Below are 12,758 nucleotides of genomic sequence, written 5' to 3'. Positions count from 1 at the left end.
TTTGTTGCGGATTTATTTTGCTGTAGGACGCTGCGGTGTCACCGAATCTGTGTCCGGTAGGGAACTGCCGGCCTCCTTCCGATTATTCCGCCTTCAGTAAACCTGCTGTTTATATATATTTTTAAAGTCTAACATAAGTTAAAATTACATTTTCTAAAAGTCCTTTCAGAAGAAAAAAACCTGAGAAGAAAATTATGTATTTTTTTTATGTTCTATTTTTAAATTTTTTTGTAATTCCTTATTTATGTTTCGAAGCAGAGGCGTTTCTAGGAATTAAAATAAATAAAACATCTCAATCAAAGCTGACTGACAAAATGTGTTGGGTGCTGCAGTATTTTTGTGGAAACAACTCAGACATAAACAAATAAAACCAAAATTATCTGAATTCAGAGGTCAGTTAGGGGAAGACATTTCTGTGAACGGAGCTGGAGGAGAGAAAGAGGTTATTTTGGATAATGAGGCGGCAGAAACATGCATGTCTTTTATTTTGGAGTGGAGTCTCAGGGAATGATTTTTAGTTTTTAACGGAAGTTAAATGTTGAATGAGTCAAAGTTCATCTCAACTAAATACTTGTTGATCAATTAGAAGAGTTTACAAGTATGTCTTCTTATGTTTTCTTAGACAGGAGGAAACTCTGTTTTCACAGCTCAAACATATTAGTACAAGAGAAACATACAAGTACACACACAACATATACACATATGTATTTGTACTCTTACATGGAGCTCACACACAAGCTGCTGTTTTTGTCCACACATTTATACTCATGTGTTGTATTTAGGTCAGCTGTGATCTTATTGTTGTTTGAGTCCCGTACGTTTAGTGACAACCTTCTATGTTAGATACAATAAACTATTAAACTGCCCACGAAGTATCAAATAAGATAATTCAAATGTGATGAACATAAACTTATATTACTTTATAGTGAACTGTGTTTCAGTCCAACAGATTGACTGTAACACTGTTTCATCCTCAAGAAGACCGACAGTGGAGACTCGTTGAACCCTCCTTCTTAAAACAGACTAGAATAAGCCTGGTGTGTCTTCCTGTCTGTCCTCCTGTCTGTCCACCATGTAGTACCGATGTTTCTGTATGTGTTGGTACAGCGTGGTGTATTTGGTGACCCTCCTCATCCTCGGCAGGATGAAGCTGTGAGTGAAGGTCTCTCTGCTCAGGGAGCTCCGCCCCTCTGCTGCCAGGACACTGTTAATGAACTGAAGACAGAAAGTGAAGCAGTTATGGTGCTCCTCATCGAACCTGAGAGACAGACAGGTGGATAGGGTAGAGAGAGAGAGACAGAGGTACTAAGACAGGGTAGAGAGACAGACAGACAGACAGACAGATAGGTGGACAAAGACGAGAGGGAGAGAGATAGACAGGTGGACAGACAGACAGATGGACAGGGGAGAAAAACTGTTAACCATGGACAGAAAGTGAAGCAGCTATGGTACCCTTCGTCGTACATGAGAGACAGACAGATGGAGAGAGAGATAGACAGGTGGAGAGAGACAGTGAGAGACTGACAGGTGAACAGGGTCGAGAGAGGTGTGAGGTGTACCTGTGCCAGGCCGGGTCCCACATGGGCCCGTCAGAGAAGCGGTCCAGGTACTGGTCCCACTGAGCCAGCAGGTGGAACATGTCAGGTCGGACCAGAGGAACGCTGACGCAGCGCTCCCACCCAGTCTGGTCTCTACCAACTCCTCCATGAGTGTAGTTATACACAACTCCTACACACACACACACGCACACACACACACTAACATGTTGACCTGATGGTGGCGCTAGATGACGAATCAGTTCATCCTCAGGGGAACATGAATGATGAACCACATTAATCAGTCCATCCAACAGTAGTTGAGATAACTCAGTCTGGAGCAAAGTGGTGGACTAACAGCGAGACAGACGGTTAGACAGACAGACAGGTGGACAGACAGACAAACACATAGACAGACAGGTGGACAGACAGACAGACAGACAGACACATAGACAGTCATGACTGTAGCAGGAGAGTCTGACCTCTGACCCCTGAGTCCTACCTGAAGTGTTGGAGATACCAGTGTGCAGATCTGATGTCCCATCAAACTCTCTGAGGAAACAGCACATTACACACTGGTTATACTGGTCTCAACTGGTATTTACCTCTGTGTGTGTGTGTGTGTGTGTGTGTGTGTGTGTGCGTGTGTGTCTATCTGTTGTGTATATACCTGTCTGTATCTACCTGTTGTGTGTGTACTTACATGTTGTGTGTGTATATACCTGTTGTGTGTATACCTGTGTGTACTTACCTGCTGTAATTGTCGTGTGCAGGTGCAACCAGCAGACAGCTGGAGGTCTTGTGTGCGTTGCTGAGGGGGGAGGGGAGGCTGACCGGTGCCTCCTGCAGTCTGCTCCCCCTCAGCTCCTCTCCACAGCTGGGACACTCCTCCGGCACCGAGAAACAGAAGATCTCCTTCTGACAGTGACTCAGTCGGATCACATTGAGATCCATCTCTTCAAATCCTCACCTCCTTCTTTTACTCCTCCAGTCCTCCTTTAACTCATTAAGTCCTTCTTTAACTCCCCACCTCTTCTTTTTACTCCTCACCTCTTCTCTCTACTCCTCCAGTTTGTCTTTAACTCCTCCAGTCCTTCTTTCACTCCTCCAATCCTCCTTTAACTCGTTAAGTTCTTCTTTAACTCCTCACCTCCTCTTTTTACTCCACCACTCTTCCTTTTACTCCTCAGATCTTCTGTTCCTCCTTTCTTCACCTCTTCTCACTGTATACGTTGACATGTTTTCTTCTTCTCTGCTCCTCTTGTCTGTCAGTCGTCCGTTTCTTCTTCTCCCCTTCCTTCGTGTCACACTTGGTTGCTATATGGTTACAGCCTATCAGATGTCGTCACTGCCCGGACTCGTCCTATCAGGTTACAGGTGCTGTCATGTGACCTGCCTCACCTGTGTACCTGCTGCAGTCTGAACAGTTGACCTTCAGACTGGAAACTGTACGAACTAGAGTCACCTTCAAAATAAAAGCCTTAATGCAACTTTAACGGCCCTGCGATCTGATTGGTTTCAACAGACTGAATGTAGGTCAACAAGATTTCCATCTCACCGGTGTGTGTGTGTGTGTGTGTGTGTGCATGTATGTGTGTGTGTGTGCGTGTGTATGTATGCGTGTGTATGTGTGCGTGGGTACGTATATGTGTCTGTATGTGTGTGTGTGTGTGAGTGTGTGTGTTGTAATCTGAAGACGTCTCCTGCTTGTTTTTAAAGCCTTGAATTGTCAAACTCACAATTCCCCAAATCATTAAAGAAAATTAGCTTTTAACGTGATTGATAAAAGTTATAAAACCAAAACTTGTAATGACTTGACCAATAGTTTTATAAAATGTCCTGGACAATATTCTCATAACATTTGTTAATGATAATATAATAACCCATTTGACACTGATTTCATGTTTAAAAAATAAAAGACAGCCGCCTTAAGCAAAGTGGGGAAAAAATATCATTGAATTTGAACACACAAAAGGTTGTAAAATATTTTTTTACTCTACTCAAAGCAAACAATGGCCACTTAGAGTAACTTATAACCACATTATAATGCTTTATAACAGTAATTAAAACCACATTATAATGAGGTATATAAAAAGATTATAACGTATTACATTACATTACAGTCATTTAGCTGACGCTTTTATCCAAAGCGACTTACAATTCAGATGCTATCATACCGTAGGCACAGCTACGGGAGCAATTTTGGGGGTTAAGTGTCTTGCTCAAGGACACATCGACTTGCAACTAGTGGTGCCTGAGCCGGAGCCAGGGTTTGAACCACCAATCCTCTGATTGCACTCAGCCCCAGTCGCTATTACAACTATGGGAGTTATGATACACGATGAACCTCGACAAAGTGAGAGACCAGCAATTATATAATAACATTTTTTTTTTCAATTTAGTAGAAAGCAGTAATGCAACAAGCCTCTAAAACCGCCTTTTAAAGACCAACGAAGAAGAAACCAAGGAAATAGATTTCTTCTTCCATGAAAATATGAGCATGTTGTTTTTAAATTTTGTAAATATTTTTTTTAAATAAAATGTTTTGAATACACAAATTCAATTTAAAAAATTTAAATTTAAAATTTAAATTTGTTAAATTTAAAAATTTAAAAATTTGTAATTTTTTTGATAAATTTGTAATTTTTTTGATAAATGTTTAATTTTTTTGATAAATATTTAATTCTTTTGATAAATGTTTAATTTTTTTGATAATTTTTTTTTATTTTTTATAAATGTTTTATTTTTTTTAATACATTTTAAATAAATAAATTGTATTATTTTTATTATTATTATTATTTTTATTATTAATAAACTATATAAGTACTAGATATCCTGATCCACACTAGTCGGTGGCGGTAATGCACTAATTCATTGTTTGCCAACCGCCACTAAACCGCAACAAAGAAGAAGAAAGAAGAAGAAGGAACCTTCCTGCTGTGACAACGGGTGTCAGTCGGTGGTGTTTGAAGGGAACACCGACGCGACCACTTGGAAGCAGCCGTAGCAGCTAAAGCCCCGCGAGGAAGATGAGCACCAAACAGGTGACCTGCAGGTGAGTCTGTCGCTCTGTCAGCCACCCGTCTGTCAGTCTGTTACCTGTCTGCCCTTCGGTTTCGCGCTCTGTGTCTCTCTGCGATGACGGCGGACGCGTTAGCCTCGCGCTAATGTTTTTAGCTGTTAGCTGTTAGCTGTTAGCTTGTGTCCCGTTAGAAGTCAAAACTCACTCGGATTGACAAACATTACCTGTTAACGCACCTGGGCCGTCTCATCCGGGTACTACAATAGGGGTGGACAAAATATTAGAAACACCGAGACTGTAACACAGTCCGGTAACAGTTAAGGTCACACGTGAGCAAACCGGACAGGAAACCGGGATTTAACGGTGATGGTTCAGATTATCAGAGATAACACACTCAAATGTATACACAAATGTATACTCGTGTGTGTATATATATATATATATATATATATATATATATATATATATATATATATATATATATATATATATACATACACATTTATTTATGTATTTATATATATATACATACCATGATATTAATCAATGAATACAGAAAAGGTTCTGCATTATATCATAATGAAAACAATAATTAATTGCAGCCCTCTGATGTCTTTGTCTTCTGGTAGATCCCGTTTGCGTCTCTGTTTATTTATTATCAACAACATGAATTAACTAATGAAACTGTTCATACCTGCAAACTTGTCGTTTTTCGGCGAAATTCGCCGTTTTGAATCAAAATATGTCATTCACGTGAATCGTGTAGATTCGTAGAGGTTCTATTTTTGAGGGGGGAGACGAGGAGAAAAGGTGATCTTCACAATAAAACATCTTTGATGTGACGTGTCGAGTCTTGGCCAATCAGCGTTAAGATGTCTACACCGTCTTCATTTCCCTCCGTTACAGTTTAAGTTCCGTTATGTTCCGTTACGGTTCAGACTTGCTGGGTTAAGTTAACGTCTACTGCATACGGAACTTTGTGGACTGTCAAAGTTCGTCATTATCGCGAATTAGGGGGAAAAAACATAACGTGATGAAGCATGAAGCCCCCCCCCCCCCCCTCATTTAGTAGAATGAGGCGATTTCGTGGTCAGAATAACTTGTATGACCACAATGATGAGGCCCAGATACTGATGAGATGATGCGGTCAAAGAGCTTCAGGGCAGGGCTGAGATGTGAGTGGAGCTGGGCCTGGATAAAGGTGGAGGTCTACACAGACGTGAAGCTTCCCGCTGTCACAGTGTTTTAAATACATTGATAAGGCAGGGTGTGCTAAATGCAGCCGCTGCTCCAAGGAGATGAACTACAGCAACAAGGGCTCACGTGCCCTCTCGTCACACTGACAGACACTTTTCACTGTGATGACCACAGCCAGAGGACTAACAGTCCCACGTGCAGTCGCTCCCAAGGGCCCTGAAGTAATGAGAGAGAGGGTTAAGGTGCCTGTACCTTCATTTCAGCGGGTTGCTAATGCAGAAGTGTGTATAGATCACAGCTATTATTTTACTCTTGATAAGCTACCTTAGCCAGCATGAGTTTGCAGGTATGAATATAAGTACAGCCATTACAGAAGCTCTGTGAGGCTATAGTTAAGACACCGGACAAGAGGTCTCTGAGGAGTCTATGAACAGATCTTAGAATGATTGTTAAATACTAACCAATCACAGAGAAGATTTTTTTTTGTCGTGCTTGTTGCACAGCAGGTGTAACAGGTGTGTTGTATTGCAGGTACTTCCTCCACGGTGTGTGCAGGGAGGGAAGCCGCTGTCTGTTCTCTCACGACCCAACCAACAGTAAACCCTCCACCATCTGCAAGTTCTACCAGAGAGGAGTGTGTGCCTACGGAGAGCGCTGCAGGTAACACTTCACCTGACGGACGGGTAACACTTCACCTGACGGACGGGTAACACTTCACCTGACGGACGCGTAACACTTCACATGCCGGACGAGTAACACTTCACCTGACGGACGGGTAACACTTCACCTGACGGACGAGTAACACTTCACCTGACGGACGGGTAACACTTCACCTGACGGACGAGTAACACTTCACCTGACGGACGAGTAACACTTCACCTGACGGACGAGTAACACTGACCTGACAGACGAGTAACACTTCACCTGACAGACGGGTAACAGTCACCTGACAGACAGGTAACATCTCATCCTTTTGTTTACTGTCACCGGACTGAGGTAAAGCGGTTGTGTCACTCTGTTCGTGGTCGTGTCACTTCCTGTGTGTATTAAGGTTTTGTGTGACTTGTGTACAGGTATGACCACATCAAATCTTCATCCAGAGGAGGTCCAGAGGATCACGCTGGTTTAGGAGGAGCTGGCGCTGTCTTCACTCCACCTTCAGTCAGAGGTGGAGTGAAGAAGACGATGGTCCTCAGAGAACGAGGTGACTGACACACTGCGGTGCTTTCAAATGATGCAATACTCTATTTATTTATTTATTTATTTATTTATTTAAATAGAGTATTGTTTTGTTTCATCTGGATGAGACTTTTTGTCCTCCCACTTTTTAGTTGTTGTATTAAGGTAACTCTGTTATCGTGATTCCAGCAGCCAGATCGCAGTCGGGTGCACTTAGTATTACTATTAGTCCAGGACAGGGATCGTGAGTCTGGGACGGGGCCTGAACAATCTGATTCCTAACAATTGTTTGTCTCTCTCTCCTGTCTGTCTGTCTGCCTGCCTGTCTCTCAGTCCTGGGTGTAGACGGTATGTTTGGGGGTCCACCAGACAATTTGGGGCCTGAGGTCACAGCGGCGGCAGCAGCTCCTCCTTCGTATGTTCAAGCCATCAGGACGGGTCTGGACGCTTCAGCACAGGAACAAGGTGGGATGAAACTCTGGCTTCTGATTGGCTGCTAGTCGTCTGCGATGTAGATGAAGTGTTTTTACATGTCAACCTGTGCTGTCTTTAGCTCCTCCCCCTGTGGGCGGGGCTTACCAGGACCTACCCCAGCTGTGTCCCTACGCCGCCGCCGGACACTGCTTCTATGAGGACAGCTGTACGTACCTCCATGGAGACCTGTGTGAGGTGTGCGGGCTGCACGTGCTCCACCCCCACGACCCCGAGCAGAGGAGAGCGCACGAGAAGGTGTGCACGTTAATTTGACCTAACCTGATGGATTAGCTGTTGGCTCCTCATGTTTGCGTTGAATTATTATTAGGACTTGTGTGAACCATCATGTAAAGCTGCTGTGACATTGAACAGTTTTAATTGAATAGTACAAGCAATAATGTTCATAAACATGATTTCTAATTAATGTGCCACCCTGCGAAGTCCTTCAGGCTGAGTTTAGTGTTCGTTGTGTATTAGTAAAGAACTTCGATAAGCAACGTTGTCTTTGTGTCTTTATTCTTGCAAGAAGGTTTCTCAGTTCAACACACAGAGCAGAAGAACAACGGGGAACCAGGGAAGAGCTTATTTATACGGTCCAGACGGTGTAGGAACCAGTCCGAACTGGTTGGCCTGTCAGGGTCTGTTGGGTCGGGACAGGAGCTGTGAGTTGGGGACAAGGTCTGTTAAGATTGGGACAGGGTCTTTGAGGACCTGTCAGAGTTTGTGAGTGCAGTACAGGGTCTGTTTGGTCGGGACAGGGTCTTTGAGGACCTGACACCGTCTGTTTGGTCGGGACAACTATCCACTATATTGTACCGAATATAAACTAATCCAGGTTGTAGGTCGAAGTAAAAAAGCTGTTATCATCACTGTGAACATCACAGATGTTCACAGTGATGATAACAGCTTTATCTCGTCTAGATAAAAACAAACAGTATATTTCAGACACCAAAAATAATATATACATTTAAAATAGCTTTGGCCCCAAAAAAGAAGAATCAAAGTCCGTCTCCATTCAAAAACGTCTCCAGTGCGGATTTGCGGCCTGCGTTCGGTACGTAAACAAACTACGACTCACGACCAGTGACGCCGAGCTTTTTATAATTATTTAACTCACAATGAAGCTTGTTGTTATTGTTAAACTCTTGACTGTAATACCTGTCTGTCTGCAGATGTGTATGCTGGCCTTCGAGGCCGACATGGAGAAGGCTTTCGCAGCGCAGCTGAGCCAGGACAAGGTGGGTTCAGTCGGGCACTCACGTTGGCGACGTATGGTGTCAGTAGCTGTTGTTGTAACTGTTGTTGTTTGTTGTTGTTGTTGTTTTCAGGTGTGTTCCATCTGCATGGAGCTGGTGGTGCAGAAGCTGAATCCGTCAGACCGCAGGTTCGGCATCCTGTCCTCCTGCTGTCACACCTTCTGTCTGGCCTGCATCAGACAGTGGCGCTGCACCAGGAACTTCAGCAACAAGATCATCAAGTAAGAGTCCAGTTCAGACGGAACCAGTAGTCCGGGACGGGGGACAGGGTCTGTGAGTTCGGGACAGGGTCTGTGAGGATGTGACATGGTATGTCGGGTCAAGACAGGGTCTGGGAGGTCTGTACTGGGTCTGCAGGGTCTGGACTGGGTCTTTGAGGACGGAACATGATATGTGGGGTCTGGACAGGGTCCTTGAGGATGGGACAGAGGCTGTGATGTCTGCACAGGGCCTGTGGGGTTGGGACAGGGTCTTTGAGGATGTGACATGGTATGTCGGGTCAAGACAGGATCTGGGAGGTCTGGACTGGCTCTTTGAGGATGGGGCATGATATGTGGGGTTGGGACAGGGTCTGCGAGGTCGGGACAGGTTCATTGAGGATGTGACATGGTATGTCGGGTCAAGACAGGGTCTGGGAGGTCAGGATAGGAACTGTGAGTTGGGGACAGGGTCTTTGAGGACCTGTTAGGTACTTATAGGATCTGACAGCGTCTGTTAGGTGGGTTCTCTGAGTCTAGTACAGGGTCTGTGAGGTCCCTCTGTCTGATATAATGTTTCTCTCTCTCTCTCAGGTCGTGTCCAGAATGTCGAGTCGTCTCAGAGTTCGTCATCCCTTCGGCCTACTGGGTGGAGGACCAGGACGAGAAGGACCACCTCATAGAGCTCTTCAAGTCCGGAGTCAGGTGAGCCAACCTGCGTGTCACTGAGCGGCCGTGCGTTAAGCTATTCTTGGTTTAAAATCTTCAAAATCATGTCTTTGTTGTGTCTCCGCAGTAAGAAGTCCTGTAAGTACTTCGATCAGGGTCGAGGTTCGTGTCCGTTCGGAGGGAAGTGTTTGTATCTTCACGCCTTCCCAGACGGAACCCGAGCAGAACCCGACCGGCCGCGCAAACAACTGAGCTCCGAGGGGAACGTCCGGGTCAGCAAACCTTCAGCCTCCGCCATTGTGATTCGTAGTTCAGCGCTCCTTTTAGTTTTGTAGTTTTTATAAACTGCATCTTTTTTTTTTGTAGTTCATGAACAACGTCCGTCTGTGGGATTTCATCGAGGAGCGCGAGCAGCGGCCGGCCCCGCCGTCCCTGGATGATGACATCACAGAGATGAGGGAGCTCTTCATGCAGATGTCGGGGCCGAGCCACGACGGGCCGGAGACCCCGCCCACCGAGGACCAGTAGAGACCGGAACCGAGTCCTCCGTTGAGGTCCGACCGACGGCGGCCTCGTTTTGTGGGATCGTTTGAAATATTAAATCACATGATCACTCTGCAGCTCTCTGGTGTGTTTCAATCTGGAAAACTAAATCCCTCGTGTGCACAAGTTCGGTAATTGGTTAATGATATATTGTTACCATTTTATTTATTGTGTAAATAAGTAAATACTGAGTCAGTGTGAAGTCATTCTGTGGTATTGTTTTAAATTGATCTTCCTCCATCATTTAGCCAGTAAGGTTACAATTCAGATATCCAATTAAGAACAATGTATTATCTTAATTATACGGTGCTCCAAAAAGGAGCATTTAGGTAAACTAGACTTATCTTTCCCACGTTTGTCTTCAGACATCTGTGTTGAATATGTGTGTCCTGCCTCAGATGGACAGGATTTGGATTGAATGGGGTTCTTCTGATTTTTAAGTTATGATAAATAATAATGAATTTCGTCAAGATTAAGATTTTTAAACAGAACTTCAGATGATTTCAGATTGTAATCGGTTCAGACGTCTTTTAAAAACGAGACGAACACGAGAGGTAATTATGAAAAATGAGTACATGAAAACAAAAATAAAATGTAAATGAATAAAATCATTTCTTTTATCAAAGTCATTTGAATCTTTTTTTATAAATACAGAACCTGAGGGTGTTTGGCTGTGAGATGATTGTTTGTGTGTAAAGTGGTTGAAAACAACAGATTTGTGTGTTTTGATGCTAAACCCACAGAAATACATCTCTCTGTCTCCTCATCTCCTCCTTCCTTCTCTACTATCTGCTCAGATTTTCTGTTTCTGGACAAAAATGTGTTTATAAAAAACAAAAAAATAGTCTTACTGAACATCTTGTATATCTAATATGGATCTGAAGGTAATCAGATGTTTGGATTGATTGCTTGATGGTGAAATTTGTAGTTTTAGTAACCTAGCGGGACTTAAATGCTAAACTACATATTTATTTAACTGATTCCTGTACTTTTAGACTCGGTGTTTGAATACTTTTACTTACTTTAATTACTTTAAAGGACTAACATCCTCATCTGCTGCCCTGACAACTCCTTTGTGCCAAGAGGTCTTAAAATGTCCTTGAGTCTTCTGACTGGTCCCACTCACACTAAAGGTCATACTTTTGATTTTGTTTTGTCTCATGGCATAAATGTAGACTCCTGTATCTCTGACCACTGATGCTAAAATGCCTTAAAGCTGCATTCTCTCTAATGTCCAGCAGGGGGCGACTCCTCTGGTCTATAGAAGTCTATGAGAAAATGACTCATTACCTGATTGATTGATTTATTACCTCAGTAAACATTGTAAACATGAGTTTATGGTCTCAATCTCTAGTTTCAAGTCTTCTTCAATACAGCATGATGTTCATTTAGTAATTTCAGTCATTTAGTCATTTGGCGACGGCCAAAATGCTGAACGACAAGGCTTCATAACGTCAGTCCACAAATCAATGGCTGACGTTTCTGTGACTACGTCCACTTCTTATATACAATCATCTAACACACACCATCCCATGTGGCCAGTCATTATACATTGCACCTTTTAATAACAAATGCAATTCTTTGAGACGTCATCAGCATCAGGAAACAGAGCATGATGCAAACGTTAGCAAGGCTAAGCTGCTAACACTAGCTAAGCTAACAGGACAATATTCAAATGTGACTTTTAGAGCTAAAATACTCTCATGGGTTGATTCACAAAGAATGGATTGCACTCGGCTATTAAGCACTGATGTTTTTCCAGTGAGGCACATTTCCATAGAAAAGGGACAATTTGACACATATGTGATGATAAAGTCTTTAGAGTCTTTGGCACTTGGACTCTACAGGGAGAATTGTAATCGAGGGGCGTCTGCCCTGAGCAGCAGCAAGATAAACCCCCCCGTGGAGTCCACACACTGGTGGTGATGGTGGCTGATAGAAGGATGAGTTCATGAAACTGATGAATCTGATGAAGCTGATGAAGCTGATGAATCTGCGAAGGCTGGGCAGTGATGGGGAGGTGGAGGGTTGCGTAACAGCAGCAGTACTGAAGGTATGAGTCATATTTAAGAGAGACAGCAGCAAGATGATAGGCCAACGATGTCATTGTGTCGTTGTGCTATTGGATAGAAGAGACTCGCTGATCTAGACAGCTGATATCATGATCAACAGCCCCGAACAATAACAGCAATGAAATAATGAGTGTGCATGCATGAGGAGTGATTGGCAGATGTATGGGAAATAAACTACGGGTTTAGGCATATGAGAGTACAGTCTTCCTGATTGAACTTACGCTAGGGCTGGTGGTAGCGCAGTTAATGGGCTGTTTTGACCTTTTGCAACTGCTTTGAGAGTTTAAATGCCTAAAGGCCGCGTTAATCCTATTGTGAATTCTCCCCTCAGAGTGTTAGAAGTGCGACACAAACATTATTTCAGGAGTATCTTTTGTCCTGAAGATGAGGGAACTTTACTGCTCTGCTGTCCCTCTTTCTCTGTCACCTTTAATTACATTAATCCAATCAGAGCATCTTAACTCCTCACAGCTGAGAGCAGAGAGTCAAGCAGTAACAGGTGGCTGGGACACTGGGACACCTCCTCCTCCACCTCCTCCACTTTCTTACAGTCAAACACTTGTTTCAGCTTCTCTCTTTCCTCCCCGGCTCAGTTCTGGTTTGCTGTTATGAAG

At 43.5% G+C, this 12,758-nt stretch overlaps 2 protein-coding genes across 3 annotated transcripts; one reads left to right on the top strand and one right to left on the bottom strand.

The window, feature by feature from the left end:
• Positions 1-474: 474 nt before the first annotated feature.
• Positions 475-2,811, bottom strand: LOC306693857 (MKRN2 opposite strand protein-like). Of its 2 annotated transcripts, none has more exons than XM_079156513.1 (4): positions 2,287-2,811; positions 2,038-2,087; positions 1,560-1,728; positions 475-1,258 (listed from the first exon to the last, which is right to left on the bottom strand). In XM_079156513.1, the coding sequence occupies exons 1-4, from the start codon at positions 2,487-2,489 to the stop codon at positions 1,024-1,026; spliced, it is 657 nt and encodes a 218-aa protein (XP_079012639.1). In that variant the 5' UTR covers positions 2,490-2,811; the 3' UTR covers positions 475-1,023. The 2 variants fall into 2 exon arrangements, with proteins under 2 accessions (XP_079012639.1, XP_079012640.1); XM_079156514.1 differs by having other exon boundaries at positions 1,044-1,305.
• A 1,668-nt stretch (positions 2,812-4,479) lies between these two features.
• Positions 4,480-10,685, top strand: mkrn2 (makorin, ring finger protein, 2). The gene is made up of 10 exons (XM_079156507.1): positions 4,480-4,590; positions 6,286-6,414; positions 6,828-6,958; positions 7,267-7,398; positions 7,487-7,662; positions 8,580-8,645; positions 8,736-8,884; positions 9,455-9,565; positions 9,657-9,801; positions 9,896-10,685. The coding sequence occupies exons 1-10, from the start codon at positions 4,565-4,567 to the stop codon at positions 10,055-10,057; spliced, it is 1,227 nt and encodes a 408-aa protein (XP_079012633.1). The 5' UTR covers positions 4,480-4,564; the 3' UTR covers positions 10,058-10,685.
• The last annotated feature ends 2,073 nt before the right edge of the window (positions 10,686-12,758 follow it).

Source organism: Pholis gunnellus (assembly GCF_910591455.1).
Source record: "Pholis gunnellus genome assembly, chromosome: 3".
Lineage (NCBI taxonomy): Eukaryota > Metazoa > Chordata > Actinopteri > Perciformes > Pholidae > Pholis > Pholis gunnellus.
The sequence above is the reverse complement of the archived record's forward strand: the minus strand, read 5'-3'. Positions and strand labels throughout refer to the sequence as shown.